At 38.6% G+C, this 25161-nt stretch overlaps 1 protein-coding gene across 3 annotated transcripts in view; it reads left to right on the forward strand.

The window, feature by feature from the left end:
* The first annotated feature begins 776 nt into the window (after positions 1-776).
* RANBP17 (RAN binding protein 17) overlaps positions 777-25161 on the forward strand; it is a 163801-nt gene continuing 139416 nt past the window's right edge. The window contains exons 1-12 of one of the 3 annotated variants that reach the window (XM_074838701.1): positions 777-903; positions 4819-4965; positions 5942-6032; positions 7243-7409; positions 10806-10871; positions 11416-11520; positions 14238-14403; positions 17081-17154; positions 17619-17738; positions 18002-18148; positions 19283-19455; positions 22080-22273. In XM_074838701.1, the coding sequence (XP_074694802.1) occupies positions 886-903; positions 4819-4965; positions 5942-6032; positions 7243-7409; positions 10806-10871; positions 11416-11520; positions 14238-14403; positions 17081-17154; positions 17619-17738; positions 18002-18148; positions 19283-19455; positions 22080-22273 (1468 nt within the window). In that variant the 5' untranslated portion in view covers positions 777-885. Of the gene's footprint in view, positions 904-3679; positions 3814-4818; positions 4966-5941; positions 6033-7242; positions 7410-10805; positions 10872-11415; positions 11521-14237; positions 14404-17080; positions 17155-17618; positions 17739-18001; positions 18149-19282; positions 19456-22079; positions 22274-25161 lie in introns of those variants that run through there. The other 2 variants (XM_074838702.1, XM_074838703.1) reach the window with 2 other exon arrangements.

Consider the following 25161-nt stretch of genomic DNA (forward strand, 5'->3'; position numbering starts at 1 on the left):
AATCTGTCCCTTTGGATGCAGCTGTAACCACCTGAGCACCATCTCTTTGGCCTTCTGTATTGAAGCAACATTCCTGGGTTTTTCCACTCTCAGCAACCTTCCAGCAGTTTCCACAGCAGAATGAAACTCCTGGCTGCTTCCTGCCCTGGGCTGAAAATCACCTCAGCACCACATGCTTTGGATCTTTTAAGAAGCACCGATAGATCAGCATCATGATGGCTTCGCCCATGTTTACTATTGATTTATAAATGTCGGAAATTAATGCTACATTGTGTTAGGTCCATGCAACTTGTGAATTGCTGACTGTAAAATGATAATATTCTTACAATCTCTCACCGACTGTGTGCCCTGAAGCTGCCACGTTCACTGAAGAAAGCTCAGAGGGAAGTTCACGGGTGCTGTCACAAACTGGGGGTAAATTCTTTGGAAACTGTATCTTGATCTGCATTGTGCAAAGCGAATGTAGGTTTACAGCAGCACTTAGATACGGTAACTATCGAAAATCATGACTTTTTCAGTCAGGAGAGATTCCTCTGCTTGGCCGCTGGCACCGTGAGAGGAAGAACACCCACCTGCCACAGGGCCACGGGCCGTGGGGGGTGCACGGACAAAATGGCGCCTCCCGCGCGAGGCGGCCCTTGGCCCCGGCCCACGCGGGGCCGCGCCGTGCCCCGCCCGCGCCAGGCGCCCGCTCGCCCCGCCCCGCCCCGCCCCACACCGCCCTTCCCGCCACCGCCCGCAAGCCCCAAAGGCCGCCCCCGCTGCGGCCTCGCTCCGCCCCTCGCACCCGGCCGGCTCCGGCGCGGCGCGGCGCTGCCCCCCTCCCCTAGCCCGGCCGGGCCCACGGCCCCTCCCCGCCGCCCGCTCCCGGCGCCGTTCGGGAAGATGGCGCTGCGCGTCCAGGTCAGTGCGCCCAGCGCGGCGTGGCCGGCGGAGCGGCGGGGGCCGTTGGGACGCGACGGGCCGTGCGGGGCCGGGGCCGCCATGGGGCTGTCGCGGGGCGGGGCGGCAAGCCGGAACCTCGGGAGAGCACAGGGAGCGGGGGAGGTCCCGAGGTGGGCGGGTGGGGGGCGCGGGGGAGCCCTCGGGGTGCCGCGGGACCGGCGGGGCGGGGAACGGCGCGGAGGTTCGCTCTGGCAGAGGGGCGGAAGGCGCCCGGGGGCTGCCGGCGGCGTTGAGGCGAGCGGGAGCCGTCGGAGCGCTGAACCGAGGTCGCGGTCTCGGGTGGGCCGTTGTCAGGCGGGGGCGTGCGCGGCTGGTGCCGGGCCGCGGGGCCGATCCACGGGGGACGCTGGCCTCGCCGGGGGAGTTGGAGCGGCCGCGTCCCGCTGTCCGTGGGGTGCGGTGCCGGCACCGGCGGGGCCCTGCGGTCGGGGTTTCTCGTGCTTCCCATCGCATCGGCGCGTGTTCGCGCGGGACCCTCTCGGCTGACGGCTCCTCCGCGCCCGTGTGCGCCAGCCGCACCTGCCCGCCTGGTGCCACCTGAAGGCGTGCGTGGGCTCCCAGCTCCACTTCTTCCCTGAAAAGCAGAGACAGCCCCTCTCCAGGACTTGTCTGAGATGAACATCAGCCGCTGAAACTGTGTCTCAACGGAGGAAGAAGGGGGGGGGGCGGGAAAAGGCCCCCAGAAGACACTTGCTGGGGTGTTCAACATCCATCCGGAATCTTTTGCGGTTTCACGGGGTTGGTGGCAGCGGGCTTTGGCAGTGTTAGAGAGGCCATTTTAGGCGTTTATTTAAATAGTTGAGTACCAGACATACTACATAAAAGGAGTACTAAGATATCTTTTGTTATCACCTCATACCCAAATGGCTTTTTCTTTTTTTTTTTTTTTTTTTTAAATGTGGCATTTCAGCAGTTATGTTCATCTTGTTGCTCTTGCATAGAGCTGGTGGAACTTTCTTAATAGAATATTTTCAGTCAGAAAATGCTGATGAAAATCAAAATGTCTGTGGGAATTTGTCAATGTCAGCAAAACTTTAATCAGGAACCTACCTGGTTTCCTGCCAGTTTGCTTGGCTCCTTGGCCGCCTGCCTGGTGGGTTGCTGCAGAGCCAGGCCCCCAGCATTTCTGGCCCTTGGTTCTTTCACAGGCTAGTAGGAGAGCTGCCAGGGACTTCTGAGAGCTGAGAGGTGGCACCAGAAGTAGCTGGAGAACTCTATTTAGCTTATTCTTGAATATAATGTTTGTGACAAGTGGAAAAAAAAATAAAAATCTTAGTATCTAACCTTTTTCATTAGGATGGGAATCTGTTTCTTGGAAAAAGTTACACTTTGTGATCAAAAATGCCACTTATACGGGTCTGTTTCTAAGCCTGACTCACTTAAAGCAGCCAGCATCCAACTGCTAGATCCCTTTCACTGACACTATTGTTGTTTTCTTAGGAATCGCCTTTCAGCTATTGACAAGGGTTTGAGTAAAGGAGGTATCTGAAAGCATCAGTTTCACATGTTTTGTCTCACAATAAAAAAGGGATTGAGACAGTCTTCTGTTTTCTTAATAAAGTAGATATCTAATAGAGACCGCTCATTTTTGACTTCTCATTGGTTTCTCTGAGTATTTTTTTTTTAATAAAGTTAATATCTCTATTGCTCAGCTGAGTTGCCATTGTACACAAGATGGTTGTATTTGCTGACTTCAAGTTTTACTTTTTGATTTCACTATTCAAATCAAGGAAAATCAGCATGTTTCCTCAGTACTACACATAAAATATAACCCAGAGAACATCTAACAAGTTCCTTGGCAGTCTGAGAATTCTGAGCGATTTCTGGCCATACCTCCAGCCTACTGATAAGAAACTATGTCATAATGTAGTTGGAACCAAACATGTCCAGATAAAGCATTTCAGAGTGCTGCAGGTCATCAGTCTCAATATCCAATAAACCAGCTTTTCTTTGAAGATCGTTACCTAGTTTTTGTTCAGGCTTGCTTTAAAAATTCCCTCATTATCCTTCAGATAAAAATGCTCCACAGTTTTAACTTGTCAGCAAGAAGTTAATTCTGAGCCGTAGCCTAAATTTTGGTGTAACTTTAAAGTGCATGTGTTCTTGAAATCCACTATCAGTTCTTGGTTTATAAATTATTGCTTAGCCCGGTTATAAATGGTTTGTTATTTTAATGCCAGTTAGTGTACAGATGATTTAGACCTTGGTGATTGGGCTGATATCCCAGTTTTATTCAGGCCTTTCTCAAACTTGTTGCCAAGTTTGTCCTGACTTGAAATTCAAATTTCAGATAAATATAGAAAGGTCTTTAACTTTTGCTGGTTATGACATGGTAATTTGGTTCATGCTTCTCAGATTGTATTGGAATTGTTCCATTATGGAAAGATGCATTGTAATTTATGTCTGAAGACTATCGTTGCTAGATGTCCTTATTCCCCTGTTTCATCCCAGTTATATGTTTTTTGTGTTGTATTAGATTTTCCCTAACATGTATGCTTGCATTATATGAGTCTTAATTTTCACTTTAATTAGCATGGATCTTGCTTCATTAAAAATTGCGTTACTGGGATTACCTGTTCTTATTTTTCTTCCACTCTTTATGAACATGGTGGGGGAAAAACAAATCAAAGGATGTCTCTGTTGAGCTTAGTCTTTGAGGTATTGGATCTGTTAATTCAAGAAGCAAATGTGCTATTTCTTAAAATTTCTCCAAAGGAACAAGTATATGGCTACTTTTTGACTGAAAATCAGGGACTCTTAAAATGTCATCATTACTGAAGTTCAGAAAAAGCTGATCAAAGCCTGGGACTGCATATTCACAACAACAACAACAAAAAATGGGAAAAAGACTGTGATTATTTTTTTATGGTAAGAAGTGTGTCTCTAGGAAATGACATGCTTTGGTTGACAAAACCACATGCACTTTGCTTGCCAAAGACACTATTATAGTTTTGGATTTTTAAAAGGCATTTGAGCTACGGTGTAAATGATGCTAGATTGTGCTGAACCACATCTTTTATTTCAAGCACAAAACATCTTTCTGGAAGGGCTGGTGAATAGGATTTTGACTCACATTTCTAAGTGAGACTGGTCAGATACTGCATGTTCCCTTTTCCTCTTTCTAGGCCACACTCAAGTCATGAAGTGTTTACGGGGTACGTTCTAATGACGTGGCTGGCTCTTGATGGGAGTTACATGGGCTTTGAGAACTGATGGGTGCTAAAGCTTCTGTTTGTGTAATGATTCTGAATTGTGCTCAAAGGGTTCATCTCTCCTGTGAGACGGTGACTAGTAGATATAAATCATCCCGCACATCAGAGAGAGATATTCCCCACACACACCTTCTTTAGCAAATAGATTTTTTTCAGCTTCTAAGTGGAGATGAATTTTAGCTCTTCTGTTGCTACTATAGCTTCTGAATTGTCTCATCTTTCACTGATATCAACAGATACAGACAATGCTAACTTTTTCCAGGCATAGTAATTTGATGAGTAATTACAGCTTTTAAAATGAAATTTGCCAGAAGTTTTCCAAGTAGCATAGCTCAAACTGTTCACTGGTCTCTATCTTTTAATCTCTCTTTGGAAAAGCAATGGACTTCCCATCTGAAGACTCAGAAAAACAGATTGATTGAACCATATTTAAAAATACTTTGTTAGCTGAGAGAACAAGAAACACCAGCTCAATTTTCAGAGTTATTTTTGGCTTCATGTCACAAAAAGCCTCCTATTTTTTGTAATTTAAATATGAATCAACTGGAAAGCTTAGCATAGGTAACAGTTCGTGTTACTGGTATAATGTCTAGCTTTATAAAGAAATCTAATATGGTTGAAAAGTCTTCATGGAGGTTTCAATTGTGTTCTTTTCTAACAGAGTCTGGCAGAACTAGAAGTACTGTGTAACCACCTATATGAAGGAACTGATGTAGCACAGCGAATGCAAGCTGAGAAGGTGCTCTTGGAGCTAATTGATAGCCCAGAATGTCTTAGCCAGTGCCAACTTCTATTAGAACAAGGAACAGTAAGTATCTGAAAGATGCGTTATCCATAAATGTGATCAAGCTCATGGAAGCTCACATAGGTTTCTCAGTCATGGGCCATTGCCATGTCAGTACAATAAAGGCAAAATGCTTTTTTTTTTTTGTACATAATCTGCTTCATAAATGATTCTAGAATTTTTTTCATTTGGAGGTGGTCTTTGTCGAAGTGACAATACCTTGCATTACAGATGTCAGGGACAAAAAGGAGAAGCATCTTAGCTTTCAGTGCTTTCAGAAGGGTTGTAATCAGGGGTTGTGTCACCTGTAGAGCAGTGTCAGGACACAGTGTGGTATAACCTGGTGTTGGAACATCACCTTGGTTTTTGTTTCTAGCTATTAGCTACAATGAAAAAAAAAGGGTATTTTAAAAAAAAAAAAAATCCCTAAACTGCTTACCTGTTGTCTGTTAGTTTAAACCTTTCTCTTATCATTACTCAGTTTCATTTTTGGTGTTTAATTTCATGGTTAACTCTAGATGAAGTGATAGGGGAGTTGATTCTTGTTTGGTAGTCCAAGCTAGGTCTAGTATAATTCCTGCTGTATTTTTCAAATAATTTAAAAAGAGAAAGAAAGAAAAAGAGGAAACACGTTTAAAAAATATATTTAATCTGGGGCTGGACCCATGGTAATCTTCTCGTGGTTCTAAATTATCAAGTGATTTAAAAACAGGTTTCAAATATAAAGAACTCCACTGAAATTACTTTTAGGTGAATGACTTCCATCAAAGGGATGATAGTTTTAGGTCTCCACTTTTTTATTAGAGTTTTGTCATTTATGTTTCTAATGAAACAAAGATATCACTAAAATACATCTTTTATAAATTGTTTGGTACACTTAACAAACATAACCAAAACCTGATAACCAGTCTGGTTTATTGATTATTTATCAGGTTTTCATAAATGTCCCTGCCTTTAATTAGCCTATTTTTGAATAATATCTTTTGATGTGTTTTTGTAGATGTCCTATGCGCAGCTTCTAGCAGCAACGTGCCTGTCTAAGCTTGTAAGTAGGGCATCTCCATTACCTATTGAACAAAGGATTGACATTCGTAAGTAATGTTTGTGGTTAAAATTTCATTAAATTAGTGGGAGCTAAAACTTCACGTTAGCACAGTAACCATTCAGTGGATAGTCTGGGTTTTCTCTAGTTCTCTCCATTTACCAATCCTGTTATTCATAAAGTAGTCATTGTGAGAGAGTGAACATAAAAGTGATTGTGAGATCTTTCATCGTTTCTCTGCAATTAGCTCGCAAACAACATTTCCTATTTTCAAAATTTAAATAAATAAATGTTAGCTCAGATTACTTCATATTTTTAAAAAAATACTCATTTTTTCCATATAGGCTTTGTATTTGTCCCCCAAGATGCTAAAGAGATTTAGTTCCATGTTTGTAAAGGATGAAAGTTGCAGATTTTGTTAGTACACCTGCCAGTCACTTAGATGGAACATTGCTCATGATCAGATCTTAACATTTGTAAAAGTCACTGAAGGGCAGGTTCTTACTTGCAGAATTAAGGTCCTACAAAACTTTCGTTACTTCCTTCCTTTAGGATCTGTGTTAAAGTCATTGCTATATCCTAAAAGAGTAAGCAAGTATTTGTTAGGACTTCAACAGTGAAAGGCTTTGCACGAGGAGCATATGATTCAACTTCGATTTTTAGAAAATCTGCACTGTTGTATCAGTTCTGGGAATAGTAGTACTGTGAAATGCATGGCTGAGAATGTGCTGCTTCTGAGAAAAGATTTCAATGTTCTTTTCAGTAAAAATTTAATCAGCTTTAATTTTATGAATTTCGACAGCTTTTGAAACAGGTCAACTTCATTCTAGAGGGGGATTTCTGCAGCTGCAATGTGCATTACTCAAAGGGATGTTCTAGATTGAATTGAGAACATTCAGTAGGGACTTGTCTGAAAAAACTTCTGTGTATCTTGAGTTGGCTGTGAGAGCTGCTGTTACATAGTAAATAATCAATGCCCAGTATATGGGACTGTAATGAAAAATTACCCTGTTTTACCTGCCAGTGTTCTCTGAATTCACAAACTGTTAGCATATGTGTCCTAGAATAATGATCATGTATGTAATGTGCTTTGTGTTACTAAATGTTTAGCTGTATTCAATGATTTAACATAACTTACAGTTATAGTAACCATAAGAATATAGGGTTTTTTTAAAAACCCATGCCTTAAGTTTCCATAGAACCGTTTAATTTTCTTTACAGAAGACTTGTGTTGCTGATTTTAAAATGCTTCTTTACAGGAAATTACATTCTGAACTATGTAGCATCTCAACCCAAACTGGCTCCTTTTGTCATCCAAGCTCTTGTTCAAGTCATTGCTAAAATTACAAAATTAGGATGGTTTGAGGTACTAAAAGATCAGCTCATCTTCAGAGACATTATTGCTGATGTAAAAAAATTTTTGCAGGTAGGAAACAATTGTTTGCTTCTGCCATTTTTTTCTGTTTGGACATCTTAATTTTCAGCGATTGGCATGTTGTATCACTTAGTTGTTATACACTTGTGTGGAAAAAGTGTGAAGAGCGTTGCTTAAAACAGAACATCACCCTACAATGAAGAACGAGGGCGGGTTTAATATGAGGGCGGTTTGGTACTTGTGTGAGGTGTGGGTTTTGGTGCCTCACAGTATTCATAGTGCTGTCATCTTTTTTTGTTGGTTTTCTATTTCCAGAGCACTTTTTCATAGTGTGGTTGGAAAACATCAGCCCCTGTTGTCAAGCCATTCTATTTAATTTGCCTTAATTCTTTTCAACTGATGTGGACATACATTTTTTATAGTATTAGCTCCAGTTACCTGGTTAGAAACACTGGTACTGCACCATCTGAAGAGTAAGGCTGTCAAATGTTTCAAAGCATGAGTCTGTGATTCTTGTAATAATGAACACTGAAGTTGTGCTGAACTGTTCAGTTCTAGCACTAGCTCAAATGTATTTTTTCAAGTGCCTGTCATAGAGGGTTGATCAGAAAGATACCTTTATAAACTATTTGTTGGAGTGTTCACTGTTACGGTCTTACATTGTTGCTTTTCTGTAGAAGCAGTGGGACTTCACCCATGCTAATTTTTAGCAGAAATCACTAGATACCCCTGCGTCTGAAGTTACTGAGGAAAGCTTGTGTAAAGGTAGAACTGTGGTACACAAAACTCCAAGACACCGTATATATTTGTTACGTGGTTGTGGTCCTTGTTTGCCCCATTCCTTTTTCACTTTATGAGAAATTGATGATTCATATATGTGTGCACGGGTATTTAGATACCTGCATATATGTATGTTCTGTCTCCATACATATGAAGAGGAAGAAAAAAAAAGACATTCTGTCTCTCCTAGGATTATGGTGTACAGTATAGGGAGATAGATAGCAAATTCAGAGTGTTTTTATAACTTTACCTTTTTTAGCATGTGTATTTAGATCTAATGTATTCCAAAAATTATGCATTCTAGGTAGGGATATGGGGAAGTTTGGGAGGAAAGATCACTCATCATCCCTCTCCAGTAATTGGATGAGGCAGGAATGTTCTTGTTTTACATTTCCTTCCATGTTATTTCCTGTCCCCCTACTGCATCGGTCACTGTTACAAAGAAGATGCATTACAGGGTAGAGAGGTGATCTTGGTACATAGTATTTGAAAATTGAAAATAATTTCTCCTAATGTCAGAGTGCAGTCATCACCATGGACTGTTCACTATGCAAATTTACATGTCAACTCTAGAGTAAGTACTGTTAGACACAGTGGCTAAAGATGTAAAAGATACACAGCATCTTCTGTGAAGTAAGTCTGGAGAAAGTGATTGGATGTTGTGGGTTATTAGCCAGACTTGGTTATTTTATACTTGTAACATGTATAAAAAGGTTCTTAAAAAGTTTTCTGGGAGGTGGCTAATCTGCTTGAAAAATTAATACAGATTAATCTTTCTGAGTGTCTGTGTGAATATAAACCCTAGTACTTATTTTGAGAAGAAAAACCAGAAAATTTAAGCTATTTGGAGATTTACTTCCAAAATGATCCATTTATGTGTGTATGTGTTGGCTAGCCTGGCAACCCAGCAAGAAAATATGAAGGTAACTGTTTATGTTTCCTGCCAATGAGTTTCTCATTTGTTTTTCAGTCTTACTTTGTTTATAATACTGTTCAAGTTAATGTACTTTTTGAGTTACATTGGGAATGTCTAATAAAAGATAAGTTGCAATATTCTGTTTATTAAAAACACTCAAGTATACTTCTCCACCGTTTTGCAGTTATTTTTATGAATGTACTGTAATTGGATTTTGCATTTATTATTAAAATGATTGCAGTGTGACTCTTCAGTGTGTAGCTCATTAAAAATAGAGATTTAAATACAGAATTTAGCTTCTTAAGAGATTTCTTTAGTTAAATTAAGAATTCCTGTAGAAAAGAAAATTAAGCCATAGATCTACTAGTGAATTAAATTTTAGATAAAAATTGAAAAAATAATCCCTAAACAATACAAATACATGCTAATAATTACCATATGGTAGTTTCAAATACATATGCATTAGCATTCCAGATTGAAGTTCATCCAGTGTGAATTTGAGTGTGATTTAACATAGAAGAATGGATTAGCAGCTATGTCTGCAGTTCTGTTCCCAGCTCCTTCATAATTCACGACGCAGCTTTTCACACCTGTGAAAAAGGGAAGGTTGCATTTTCCATTTTTGCAGGCTTCTGTGATCTAAGAAAAATTCATATAGACTATTTTAACAATTTGAAATGTAAAAGAAAGATGTGTTCAAATTACAGTATAGAATGTTTAGACTGCAGATGGGGCAGCAGTATAAATTTTGCCTGAGATTTCTCTGAAATCTCTTCTGATTTGTTTTGGTGCACATGATAATACAAAATAGATGACAGTGAATAGTTATGACCCAGGTTCTTCATTAGTTGAACATTGGGTGATTTTCAGAGTTGCAAAAATGAATGTCGTTGTGACAAATATCACGAAAATTTTGACAAGAATGACACTGCTTTTTGGGCACCAGGGAAGCCGAGCCTGCAAACCAGCTGTGAAAGTAGACATAGAGGTCTTCCCCCTGACTCAATGGCAAGGCCTAATTGCAGTTGATTTTAATTATTTTTAACAAAACAAAATTAATTTTTCTATAACTGCTCAGTGAATTAGTTCCGGTAAATTTTATGAATTAAATGCAAAATTCTGCATTGTGTCTGAATTTCAAAACATTCCAAGGAACTTAAATACTGATAATCAGATTGCACCCTCATATGCGAATATTTGACACCTTCTGCCTCACTTTTTAGACACAGGTTCTTGGAGTATATCATTCGGTTCAAACCAGTGCATTGTATACTACTGTGGAGGGAAGAGAATTAAGTTTTTTTGATAGGTAGCATTTCAAAACTTTTTTTTTTTTCTGACACTGGGATCTTTTTCATCCATGCATGGCTTAATTTTTTTTGATGGTTTGAATTTCATCCAGCTTGCCTTACCAGTTCTAGAATACTGAACAGACCTTTGAGAAATGTGTAATAATGAATTTCTAGATTGTGGTTACTTAGACTCTATTTTCAGATGGGTTATCACACAATTCTTAAAATTTATGATGAGTTTTAGTTCAGAGCTAAAAGGGAGTTTGAAGGTCTAGTTCTATTAATGTTGATAGAATTTGGCATGAAAGCCTTCTAAACAGCTTAGGATATCTCAGCCTAAAAATTCTTCTTGATTCTAGAAACGTTGGAGAATATTAAATACAATCTGATTCTAGAATGTTGGAAAATACTAACTACAAGCTGTGACGTTTGAGCAATCCTATCTGTTTTTTTCTGTAGGGCACTGTGGACCATTATATAATAGGAGTAATGATTCTCTCAGAACTGACTCAGGAAATGAATATAGTAAGCATGTTTGGTTTTTTTCCTTCTGCAAGGGATGTATTGCTGATAAAGCAGTGTATTGAATGTTCCTGCCCTTTACAAAAACGGTTGGAGAAACATTTTTTAGAGATGAAGGGATTAACACACCTTCCTTCCCGCCCCCCCCCCCCCCCCCCCAATATTTAGAGAGGCAAGAAATTCTTAGTGCAGGAACTCTACCTGTACCAAATACATACCCTGTCTGATATGGGGTGAAGTTTCTCTCATCACAGTCACTAGAACTAGTAAAGCAAAGTGAATGATCAGCTTTTTCAATTGTATTTCTGCTAGTGATTTTCTTTTGCCTACATCTTAACCTGAGGAAGTGCCTCAGATCTTTCCATCCAGAAAGAGAGACAACCTTGAGGGGAAAAAAGGAGGCACTTCAGGAAGCTGTCAAGATCTATATTTAGTGCTGGACTGTAATTTTAATTTCTAGTGTCAAATAAGTAATCTGCCAGATATACCTGTCATCTGGTTTTAGCAAGGAAGGGAGCAATGTTTATTCTGTCTTAACTTTTCTTAGGTTGATTATTCAAGACCTTCAGCAAAACATCGTAAAATAGCTACCTCGTTCCGTGACACTTCTCTAAAGGACATCCTGATGCTTGCATGCTCTCTTTTGAAGGAGGTGAGGCTCTTTATAGTTGAACCTAAATTGTTAACATCATAATTGTCCCACTTTGAGTCCTTAATATTTGAGTTGATGAATTATGTATTTAAATGAATTACATGACACCCAATTAAGCTCAAGTGATGAAGAAATGTTCCAAGACACAAATTCCAATCTTTGTACCTCCATGTCTCTATTGCTGTCTCTCAATCTTTCTCTCTTTGCCATCTCTCTCTTTATATCTTGTTGTAAAGGATGAACTATCTTAAGTTCTGAACTTAACTTCTTTTCTGATGTTTTTCTTAATTTAATTGTATCTCGGTTTTGCTGGGCCTCCCACCTCAGTATTTGCTAAAAGAATTATTTATTAAACTAGGAGCGATCAAGAAGAAAGGCAAATTCTCTATCTTGTGAGCACAGTCAAATCTGGCCAAGGTGTTTTTCTCCTTCACTATTTCCCTTTTCCTCTCTGTAACATTTTGGCGTAATTCAGGCTGCAGCCTCTCAAGAGCCTTGACAGGAGGTGGTGAAGAACAGCATGCTATAAGCTAGGTCTCTCAGGACCAGGTAGGTTGAACTGAGATCAAAGCTGGAACTTGCACTTTCCGTTTTGTGCTGATCAAGGCCTTCCGTAGCAGTGGAATTGGCACCATGAAGTACCATTCTGATTCTCTTAAGCTCAAGCAACTCTTTGCTTTTGAGAGCAGCTTATTTTTAAAATACTGCCTGATTTCTCTTCTTCGACTTATTTGGGAGTGCTGGTTTATTCAGTTTTTCTGAAAACCAAATGAATTAGGTGTTGAAATTTGGACACAGGTGTTTAAGCTAAGAATTTAAACACAGATGCCATCGCAGTGGCATCTAGTAGATAATGGTAGTGATTACTTTTTGGCTAGAGGTATAATTCTCAAGGTTGAGATATGTGATTGAGGTACTGCTGTAAAAAATGAGATAAACTGTGTTAGCTTGTATTTCTTTCACAGTACATTTTTAGTCTAACTAGAATGTTTTACCTCACATTTGCAATAAGTTGAAAGAGCACATGTGATCAGCTACCAATGCTTGAGTGACAGGCAGTATATTCTTTTAATGTATAGAGAAATTAAATAACGTGTAAGCCCTTACCTCTGAAGAAGGAATGCTCTGCTAATGTACACAGGATGTTTTAAATCAGTGTTGGAATTGCATATTAATGGCAAAATCATATATAAAAGAAGAATTTGATATTTTTGGAAGAATCTTCTTAGATGTAGTAAACCCCATTACACATCAAAACAATAAATGTATGTGTGAGAACCTGTATCCTGCGGCAGCCACTTCCTAGCTTTCTTTAAGTTCAGCTGATTTACAGGTACTTTTTTAGTCTCTATGTTGAAAGGTATGCTGAGTGACATCACACAGATTTCCATGCAAATATAAGAAAATTATAATTAGTATCTTTATAATACCAACTTTAGTATAGGAAGCTGGTTTAGAAATATTTCAGTGTCCATAATACAATGAAAAATACACTCAACTAACATGTGAAATCACTAAATTAATTTCAAGAGTTTAAAAGTTATAGAGAGGATTGGTGGAAAAGCAGGTTATGTTTATATAAGACACACAGAAATTCAGTGTTGATTTCAAAGCTGAATTCATAATTTAGTGTCAATTCTAATGTGGTGCAACAGTTATCACATTAATGAGGCATCTAATGACACACAATTGATTTTAATTCCTATCATCTGAATTTAAAAACTTTTTGTTAATAAACTTGAGAGATGTGACTTTGAGTCTAAATAAGGAGCAGATGAACCAGGTAAAGTTGTTGCATTTGCATTTATTTTACTCTCTTTCTAGACAAAATTATGTCAGTTTTCTTTTTAATGTTCACGAACTGCATCAGTGACTAATGAATTTGAGGATGGTTTTCAGTGCCTTTATATTGTGTGTGTAATCTTGAGATAGTAATTTCTTTAAGATAAAAAGTTATTTAAATTATTATAATTACAGAAGGGGATTGATAAAAATGTGTTCTTACAGTATGTTGAATAGACTTCTAAATCCCAACAGTTTGGTTTGTTTAACAAGTACTTTTTTTACTCTGACATCACAGGGGTTATAAAGCAGTAGAGACACTGACAGCTTGTTTGTGCAGGTGATGTGAATAGGTACATTCAGATTACAGACTGTTCATTTCATTGTTTTTTAATGCCAGATTTTTCTAGACTTACCAAAGGAACAATCTTTGGGTCTGCATACTGTGAAAAATAATCAATTGAAAAATAATAATAATTCAAGTAATAATTGAAAATAATCAATAGTTAAGATATTTTTTACCCATATGATGTGTATAATGTATATTCCATGCTGGTCTGGAGTAACAGAAAGAGAAAAACATGAAACCTCACAGTTTAATTTTTGCAGTGAATGTTGGCACTGTTTTAACAAACAGTGTCAGTGACATGCTGAGTTTTACCTGTAAGTATTTTATGCAAAAGGATTGTTTCACCAGGCTTTCAGAAATTATTTAGAAGTCTGGGAGCTTTAACTTGACATGGAAGATGTCCCTGGTTTTCTCCTTGTCTTTAAGGAAAGACTATAGCTTTTACTGTTGAAGAATTTATTTTTCTCTTAGTATGTGTCCTCTTGCTCTGAACTTTGCAGTTTTATATCCAAACATTTTCCTTTTCAAAATTATTTTTAAAGCATGTTCTGTGCAGATAACCTAACAAGATTTCTTTTCTCCTTAGCTCATGGCAAAACCTTTAACCCTTCAGGACCAACGGCAACAAAGTCTAGCAATGCAGCTTTTGAAGCTTGTACTAAACTGTCTTAATTTTGATTTTATTGGGAATTCAGCTGATGAATCTGCAGATGACCTATGCACTGTGCAGATTCCAACAAACTGGAGAACAAGTAAGAAAGGATCGAAACTGTTAGTCTGAAGTGGATTGTGTAACTTCATCACAGTACTTGCAAATATAAAATAAATTTTAGTGTGGAGTAGAGTTTTTTGCTGGTGAGATATTGGTAAACCTCTTCCACTATTTCTCTCACACTTTTTCTATTGTTATTTTTACAGACAGAAATAATAAATGTAGTCTATAACAGATATACACAGTAAATAAAATTATTCTAATTAGGCACCGAATACTATTCTCATTTCTGGCATATGAACACCTTGAAGAGGACAGCATTTGTAGCATGTGTCTTCTCTTGTCTTCTTCGTGATGAGAAAACTCTGTGAAATTGTTTTTGTGCGTGCTTGTTTGCTCTAGTATGTGACCTTGTTAATGAAGGCAGCAGAAGGGTTGCGTCTTGGTTCTTCAGCTCCAGAGGTTTGACTTCCTGGGCTTATACAGTGCAGATGGTGGTCTAGCATAAATATGTGGTGGAGTGACCCTGGCTGGATGCTAGGGGCCCACCTCACTCCCCTTCTCAGCTGGACAGGGAGAGAAAATGTAACGAAAGGCTCATGGGTCGAGACAAGGACAGGGAGAGATCACTCAGCGATCACCGTCACGGGCAAAACGAACTCAATTCAGGAAAATTGATTTAATTTATTACCAGCCAAAATCAGAGTAGAGTAATGAGGAATAAACACAAATCTTAAAACACCTTCCCCCCACACCTCCCTTCTTCCCAGGCTCAACTCCACTCCTGATTTTCTCTACCTCCCCCCCTACCAGTGGCACAGGTGGGCAGGGGATGAGGATTTCCCTCAGTTCATCACCATTGCTCCTGCTGCTCCTTCCTCCTCAGGGGGACGACTCCTCACAGTCTTTCCCTGCTCCAGCATGGGGTCCCTCCAACAAGAGACGGTCCTCCATGAACTTCTCCAGCGCGAGTCCTTCCCATGGGGTCACCAGTCCTGCCAGCAAACCTGCTCCAGCGTGGGCTCCTCTCTCCATGGGGCCACAGGCCCTGCCAGGAGCCTGCTCCAGCGCAGGCTTCCCCCAGGGTCACAGCCTCCTTCGGGCATCCCCCTGCTCCAGCGTGGGCTCCTCCCCGGGCTGCAGGTGGCATCTGCTCCACTGGTGACCTCCCTGGGTGCAGGACACAGCTGCCTCACCATGGGCTGCACCACGGGCTGCAGGGGAATCTGCTCCGGCGCCTGGAGCACCTCCTGCCCTCCTTCTTCACTGACCTTGGGTCTGCAGAGTTGTTTCTCTCACGTATTCTCACTGCTCTCTTCTGACTGCTGCCGTACAGTTTTTTTGCCTGTTCTTAAATATGTTATCCCAGAGGCACTACCACTATCACTGATGGCCTTGGCCTTGGCCATCAGCGGGTCCGTCTTGGAGCCGGCTGGCATTGGCTTTGTCAGACATAGGGGAAGCTTCTAGCAGGTTCTCACAGAAGCCACCCCTGTAGCCCCCCGCTACCAAAACATAGCCACACAAACCCAATACAATGTCCAAGCTATCTTTAATGAAATTACCTTGGGTAATGGACACAGTTTAGCACTAGCAGCGTGGAGCTCCTGGTAGGTGAATTTATCCTGCTTCTTGGCAAAATAAATGAGCCTGATTGGAAGTCTGATACATTTAGCTAAAGCAACTTCACAATTTTCCATACCCAAGATGGGAGATTTAAACCTGGCTTGCCTGTATAGCATGACACTCTGTAGTGTTTGATTTTCCTCCTTATTTCAACAATACTACTCTTCATCAGTTTCTATGCATAACTCCAATCCTTCTCCGTTAACGTGCAGATGGTTGTCTAGTTGCAGTGTGGGGGATGAAGAGCAATAATACGTGGCAAGCAGGGGAATACTGACAAAAGGATGAATTTGGGCAAGTGACAGTAATTTTCCAAGACCCCCTAGGAAGGAGAAGGGGATAGATTTTCCCAAGGTTTTAGTTTAGATATTTTAAATTGTCCCTGGAGGGATCTCCCTTTAGTCATTAAACACAGAGAGTGCCTAAGGAAATTAACCTTTGTGACGTGATGCTTTATTTTGCATGTCTTCATTTAAAATAATGCTTCTAAATGGAACAACTTTGCAATGTTACTTAATTTTGAGGTTATTTAATTATGAATTATTGGAGAACTTTTTCTACCCTATTGTTACCCCTTCATAAAATAGAGTAATGTTATAGTTCATTTGATGTGATTCCACAGTGAATTGGTAACTCAGTGGTTTAAGTATTTTTTTGTGTTTATCAGTCTTTAGACTTCAGGATAGTCTGTGGAACTTTTGTTAAAAACTTGCCTTTGTTTAAATACAGACTAAAATAATCCTTAGTATCTGCAACCTCTCTTGTACTACTGTATTACTGTAGTTACCTGAAGAAATCAGTTTACCTACATCGGTAGATATACAGAACAGCATTCTGTAAGCAACTCACAAAATACTGCGTTGTGTGCACTTAAGGGAAGTATTTTTTATGAGCTATAGGATCGATTAAATGTGATAAAAAGAGCATAGTGCTTTGTTTAATATTGTGCAATGAAATAATGCATCTAGTTTATTCTCAAGTACTGTGATATCTCTTACTGTTTTTGTTAAAAAGAAGATGATTCTATTAAAATATAGATACTGAATTGCTGCTTGTGGAGAGTGATAAAACCAACTTATCTTTTTCCATAGTCTTCCTGGAGCCAGAGACCTTGGACCTGTTTTTTGATTTGTATCATTCCCTTCCACCAATGCTGTCTCAGTTAGTAAGTGACACCTAGTGATTTACACTCAAGTAATTAAGCAAAATAGTCTTTTTACATCTATACTTTGTCCAGAAGACCCTGTTTTATTCTGTGTGTTAGCATGCTATGAGACCCCTGGCTCAGTGCCTAGTCAAAATGTCTCTTCATTGAACTTCAACCCCAGTTTTCATTTCTGAGTCTGAAAGAATTCAAATCCTTCCTCCCCCAATTCAACACTGCTCAGCCACATAGAAAACATCCACCTCATTATTCTGGTGAAGTCAGAAGCTGCTGTAAAAGGGAATTTTAAAACTGAGCCATATTTGTGTTCAATGATTGTATAGGCATTGCTGCAAAAATAATCTTCAGCCACAGAATGTACTACAGACAGCAGTAGGTTGGATTGCTTCAAATGCTAAGAGATAATTATTCTGAAAGTTTAAGTTTTTTTAATCTTAAAGTATTTTTTTTCTTTTACTCTTCAGGCACTTTCTTGTTTAGTTCAGTTTGCTTCTACAAGGAGGTCTTTATTCAGCAATCCAGAACGTGCCAAATATCTCGGTAATCTAATCAAAGGAGTGAAACAAATACTTGAAAATCCACAGGTATCTCTTTACTTTTTATTTTATTTATTTGAAATGCTAACACAACTGTGAATTTGTTTTTTGAGTTACAGTCTTCATTCGTATACAGTCTACAGAATCTATCAAAACCACTTTCAGCTGGACATCTGTTTGCTTTGATTTTCTGTTCAAAACAAAGCAAAACTCCTATGCAAATAAAACTGTCACCCAATTAGCAATAGTGCTCATAAAATTTCTATTAGATTAAGCTGTTAACTTTTTAAAATTTGCTTCTTCAAATTTAGGGTTTATCTGATCCGGGTAATTACCATGAATTCTGTCGATTTTTGGCTCGACTAAAGACAAACTATCAACTAGGAGAGCTAGTAATGGTGAAAGATTACCCAGAAGTCATCCAACTTATAGCAAATTTTACTATTACTAGCCTACAGGTAAGAATATTTACAGAAGTGTTATCTTTTCTTGAACTCTTGAATGACAAAGAGGACTGATCCTAGTTCTCTGTGTTGGTGTTTTTTGAGGAGGTGGTGAGGCTTGTTTTTACATAAAAATATATTTTGACAGTGATGTAACTCAGATTTCTAAATTCTGTAGAACTGGTTCCCACTCTTCGTATGAAGTTTTGTAATGGGAGCAGATTTAAAGAAGAAAGTGACAACTGAGTTAGGAGATAGATGGATGTTAATCCTCCAGCCGTAGTCCTCAAAAAAAAAAAAAAAAAAAAATCTAACAAGCTAAACCCTTTACCCAACCCTAAAATACTTACACATATGCTCCCATGTAAACTCTGAAGTGCCTACGCTGACTAGGTTCTTGAGTTCTGCTTTTGTGTGTATATACGTACGCACACTGCCCCCCCCACCCCCATTGCCTGTATGCTGAGCTGCTGAGTACAAAGTTCCTATCCAAGCTGGATTCAGAAGCTATGTGGAATAATGTCTAAATTTTTGAGGGACCCATATTTGTATGAGAAAGACACATATCACAGGATCAAGATTCTCAGTATTAGAACTTCTACAGATCTATTTTTGACACACCAAGATAAAGGTGTGCACACTGTTTGAGTAATACTATAATTGTTATTTTAGTATTTCCTCCAGAGTCTTTCTCTGGTCTTCAGAATAGCAGCTGAAGATAGTGACCTTTAGGAGAAGATTTTGGCTTTGAAATTCCCGAGTTGCCAACAGAGGCTTTTCTTGGAAAAGAAAGTTGAGATGCATTTCTGTTCTTTACATTTCCTATTAGGTGCCTCTAGACAGTTTCACACTCAGCATTTAGGATTTCTGAGTGGCCCTTTTATAGAACTTAAATCCCACCAGGCGCTGTGTAAGAATCTAGGCCTAGCTCTGAGTTTTGAATCATGGATTTTCCTTGAAGGAGGTGAGAGTGCCTACAAGTAATTCTGGATCTACTCTATAATGTGTGCCATAGTATGTCTCAGTTCTGACTGGGTCCTTCAGTAGTTATGTGAATGAGTAAGACTACTTAAGATAAAAGCATCATGTTTCACAACTAAAATTTCACATTGGGATGCTTTAACAGAAGTATGTTTTGTTTTCTTATAGCACTGGGAGTTCGCTCCAAATAGTGTTCATTATTTGCTAATTCTGTGGCAAAGAATGGTAGCATCTGTACCTTTTGTGAAAACGGCAGAACCCCATCTCTTAGATACATATGCACCTGAGATAACAAAAGCTTATATTACTTCTAGACTGGAATGTGTTCCTGTAGTTATAAGGTAAACTTGTAATTGCAACTTTAAAACTGTAATATGGAATGTTTTAATTTTCTGACTTGTTGGCATATTATATTTTGGTTATGTTTAAAATCTAAGTACACTGGTTCTGATTATCATGGCAATTTCTTTAGATTGTCTTAATTGGCTGATATAATTTTACTCCTTTTGTTTATTAAATCCAGGCCAAAATAAAATGTAAATTCTAATTGTTTTTTCTCTCATGGGCCTTTGTGTTTTGAAAAAAGCCTATTCCCCCCACCCTTTTTTTTTTTTAAGACTATCTAAATCAACTGTATTGTTCAGCTGTGATATGTTTTCTCGATGAGTCACTTTCTAGGGGGAAAGCAGAATGAACCCCACGCACAAGAAAGGGCAAGACCAAATAGAACAAGCTAGACTGGCAAGATTGAAATTGGCCAATTTAAAATGTCTTAGTTCAAATCTTCTTTTTAATAGTTTAAGTCAATGATTTTATAGTCACTCTATAATATAGCAAATAAGAAAAAAGAGTTTAGATTGCTGAAAGGATTTAACTTTCTCCAAGGGCTTCTATGAATTCCTGTCAGACTGCAGTACTGCAGAACAAGCCACATCTGCTTTACCTTTTCAATTTTACATTACCGAGATGACGTCATTTGTTCAGTTTGTGTGAGGAAGTGCATTCAACTTCACCATTGTTGTCCTTTTGTCTCAGTTTAGACAAAATCTCATGTCTGCAAATTATGTAATCTGTCATCTTACTCTTTAGTGACTAAGCTAAGGTTGGTGTTACTTGCCTTATGTTATTATCACCATAGGTATGTTAAAGGCTGACTTCTAATGGTTGAAAATTGCGACCTTCTGTATTGTTGTCTCAGGAACAAGAATTAATGGTACCTAGGGGAGCTTCCAGTGTTGGGACAGGGAAGGACAAGCAGCTGATTTCAGGTGCACTCAGTTTTCCTGGGCCTTCTCTCAACCAGCCTACACTTCTTTTGGCATTTTTAAGTTGTCTTCTCTGTTGTGGAATCTCAGGGTTGAACCTTCATGTCTCAGCTTTCTTCTCTACTGAGTTGTACATTCCATATCAGCTTCCAGTCTTGAAGCACTCAGTAGGGCTGAGCTTCAGGGTCAAACCATCTGGCATGGCTAGTTCCATTGAAATGTGCTGTTATCTCCATCAGCATCACCATCAGCACTGAAAATTCAGATTCTTTGTTTGGCATTGATCAGAGATTCTTTGGATGTCCTTGTTATGTTGTGGAGGGGTAAGCTTTCTAATCTATGAAAAAAGCCAACAGGGAAAACATGAGGAAGGTACCAACCTTCTCTTCCACCAGTCAGTATCATTCTTAAGACAGCCTTGGTAATGCTGTTGGCATGTACCCGTTCCTACCTCTAAGTGATTTGTATACTGCTGTTGTATTATCTTATTGTCTTGTGTGATGAAGATCCTTAGTTGTGGGATTTCTGTAGACAGCAATATCAAATGTAGACTTTAATATCAAAAGTCCAGACCATTCTTGAGAAACATGGGATGTCTGGGAGCTGATTTCACAAGACTTCTTCCTTTTGCTCCAAGGAGATTGACATCTTTGCAAACAAATCCTGTTTTCTGGAATGACCATTTTTCTTACAAGCCAGTATAGTCAATAATATCACCCTCCATTCGGGAGCCATCCAGCTGGTCCTTCGGACAGAAAAGAAGTAGCTTGGAACAATGGAAGGAAAGTCACTTTTGCCCCTTTTGGGGGGGGTGGTGGGTGGTGGTGTTGAATAGCTATTCTCCCTTTTGAGTAAGGGTGAGTGAGGAACTAATGATTCTCCTACAAGCAGATGCTTTTCTACAAACTAAAAGGAGAACTTCTATTTTGAATATTTGTAAATACCTGAGAGGAGGTCTGTTTCAGACCATCTTGAACATCAGGATTTTCAGCTGCTGTGTATCTTTCAAACTTTGGATATTAGCAGTGTTAGGTTTTTGGATGTTATCTTCATCTGTAGATTTTTTGTTGCCTATGCAACAAAAGGGTAACCTTCTGATGAATAAACCTTTCCTATTGTGATTTGTGTAATGAGTATAGTTAACACTTGATGGCAGGAGTTATTGGTCTCTTTGTTATAGGCATCCCATAGGGTCACAGCTTGTTTACAGCAGAATAAAATAAAGATTTATAAAGCAGTTGCATGGAATTTTACTGAAGCTTGCTTGTTGGCTTTGCTATCATGGTCTTGTGCTTAATTTAATAAATATGCAAAATCCATTTCTACTAAGTACTCCATTCTTTCCTCCCATCATCCTCTTGAGTAAGATGCTGCTTGTTAATACATTCTGTTCAGGCACAGTGGACTTCAGTTCTTCAGGATTTACCTTTCTGTGTTCATACTGCCAACCTCATCTACTCTCTTCTTTGCTTTTTAAAATATGTTAACAGGAAGGCACAAATACAATACTGTTCTGTGTTTGTGTGGATGTGTATGGGTATGTATGTAAGTAAAATGAGATCTTAAGTCTGTCTGTTGTAGTTACCAGCTGCTAAGGCTTTTATAGTTGATCAGTTCAGTGACAGTGGTACAAGATCTGGATGGGAAAACAGCTTTTTAAGCAATAGTGGCTAAGTGGTTACTTTTTATCTCTATTCCAGAGATGGCTTAGAAGATCCACTGGATGATACAGCTACAGTTTTCCAACAGCTGGAGCAACTGTGCACAGTTAGCAGGTGTGAATACGAAAAGACCTGTACGCTTCTTGTACAGTTGTTTGACCAAAATGCACAAAACTACCAAAAACTATTGCACTCTTCTAGTAGGAATCCATTAGAAATCACAGTTCAGGAAGGTTAGTATTTAATTTAATTTTTAGACTGTGTTTTATGTGCCAATAACCATATATTTGCATATGAAAAACAGTGGTGATCTCATGGCAGATATAACTAGACCTTTTCTCAAAATAGAAATTAATGATCCAAGTCACCTTGCACCACATTTTGGCTCGTTGTCTTTGTATTAAATAGGATACATCGCCAGTTGATGTGTTTGTTTTAACATCTTATTACATCTTTAAATATATACATGAGAGCAGTAAAAACTTTTAATTTCTGAAAATCAACATTTCAGTGCCTCAGGGGCCCTCACGGGAACCAGCTGCAACTTGATGAACATTTTTTTAAAATGAAGATATTAACTTTTGTTCTTTTTGTATTTGTCTGTAAAAATCAATGTAATGTTAAAAACCTTAATTTATTTTATACAGCTCTATTAAGATGAATTGCCTAACTTTCAAGAAACTCAAGTTATTTATTGTAGTGTAAGTTGTAAAAATAATAAGTACTTCCCCCGCGCCCCCCCCCCCCCCTTTCAGTCCTCTCTGTGTCTCACTTAAATTGTCTTTATAACTACTGGCTCTTTCCTAATATAGTTATCTTATGGCTGTTGCATCTGTACATGGATAAATGGTGTTATTTTGAAAAGGTGAGACAGGTTACTGCATAATACAGCTGTTTCTTTGCATGCTATTAGATGTTTGTGATTTATTTTGCTCTTCTTTTGTTGAGTTTGAATATGCTGGTTTTCTTCTATGTAGGAGCCATTTTTTCACTAATTATATAAGACCTCCTACTTACCTTTTTTATTAATTCTACTTTCTTCCATGCACCTATCAAGTTTTATTTGGGAGGACTTTCATTAATGTCCTGATTTCATTGACCAGCTGCAGTCTGAATTTATACTCCATTCCCCAGCCATGGGGGGCCAAAGGGAAACAATCAGCTGGAGTCATTCAGTGTCAGTGCTCTGGGGATTGCTGTTACGCGTTAGAAAACATTTGATGCAGTTTAAATACTGTGTTTCTTTTCTGCAAAGTAAACATTTGTGCTCATATTGAACAATAACTGTTATATCCCCTAGATATACATATTTAAATGTGGATGTTTAATAGCTTTTAATGTTACAAAATAAGTTAATGTAATATTAAGATCTCATTTTATTATACTGTCTTGCTCTCTGTATCGATAGTGATACGGTCATGGTTTACTAAAACAATAATCCCCAAGAAATGGGTCATTAACAGTAGTTAATGATTACTTGTGATCTATGGTAATGACTGATTTCTTTGGGATTATTGCTGTTATAAACCATAATTACAGATTATTACAGCAATAATTATTTTCTAAAAGAAAAGATGTTGTCTGCCTCAGTAATTGCAAAAGCAAAAGCACTGAAAATTTTAAATACTGAAGGTATAAAAGAGGGAAAGAAGTCATACCTATTCATTGGTATTGTGCTAAGAGAATAGGGCTATCATCAGAAAAATAACTATGTACTTAAAAATGAGCTACTGGAATTTGTAGAAAGGAAGACAGGTTTTTATTCTAAAAAAGGCTATTGACCAAAGTGGTGGCTCTGCTCTTTGAACCAGCTAGCACCACTTCACAGTTGTTTTTTGATACCATCTTTGGCCATTCTTTAGTAACTGTTAATGCTAAATTCATTTAAGCAATGTCTCTTCTCTTAGACACTTTAGCTCCTTGGTGTTTTGCTAATGATGGTGCAGTCTCTTAGTGTCCTATATTAACAGATGTTTGTACTACAACATGTAGTGTGTCTGATGGGATTTTCCTTGGATGTGTCCTGTTTGTGAAGGAGCACAGATCTTGAAACAGGGAAATATGTTGGTTGTTGGACAGCTGATACCATCCTTCCAGATTATTAGGAATGGAACAGGAACAACATGAGAAGATATTTAGAAGTCTTCTTCATATATCTTGTCTTGTCTCAAAGGTCAACTCTCCCTGTCACAAAGTGCTTTCTGTTACAGATCTCAGACTGTACTACATATTTGTGTGGTTTTTTTAAAAATAAGACTTGAGATTTAAGATAAACCCGAATACTTTCCTGTATTTGTGTTGAAATCATCTGCATGTTGTTCCATACTCTGTGCTATCTTTTTGTGTACATTTGATCTCAGCATCTTATTTATGTCTAGAACACACTGTACTATATACCTCTGACTGAAACAGAATTACTTACGATGTATAGTCCTCAGATTCAGGCCATGAGGATACTGGAACACCTCAGAACTGTTAATTGTTCCTGGTTGAAGGAGCTTAGAAAGTAGAGCATTCTGTGCTCTCTCAGTTCTGGGTTTTTCAAAATTCAACAATGTAAAACAGGAGGGAAATTAAGTGAAGTTTTATGTTATGTAAATAAAGACTAGTTTATCAGAGATTTGAAACAAACATGAAATAAAACCTCAAGACCTTTGGTAGATACTGTGCATGTCCTGATAATGTACACAGAAATTATCCAAAATAAAATATTTTTTACAGTCATAACGTGACCTCATTTGTTTATCTGTAGTTTATCCTTTATGTTAAACTTCAGAGTGAGTTCAGCAGACACTTAATTCAACGAGGTATTGTCTTCACTCTTGTAAATTATGCTGTCAACACTTGGTAAAATCCTAGTAATGAGGGCAAGGCATCTAGTTTATGTAAATATCTCACTGAGAAGCCTTTTCTGTAACTTAATTTAACTTAAATGGAAACTCTTCCGAGTTGTCTTTGCTGTGTTGTTATTTTCAATCAATTCATGTTAATTTATTATAAAGTATATTTTGCCAAATGAAATGGAGTCTAAAAGTATCTTTACTGCCATATAGTGTCTGCATTTCAGTTGAGGAAGAAACTTTTAGCGGTATCCTGAGGTTTTTAACCGGTCTATATGTTA

This window comes from Strix aluco, chromosome 13 (assembly GCF_031877795.1).
Source record: "Strix aluco isolate bStrAlu1 chromosome 13, bStrAlu1.hap1, whole genome shotgun sequence".
NCBI lineage: Eukaryota > Metazoa > Chordata > Aves > Strigiformes > Strigidae > Strix > Strix aluco.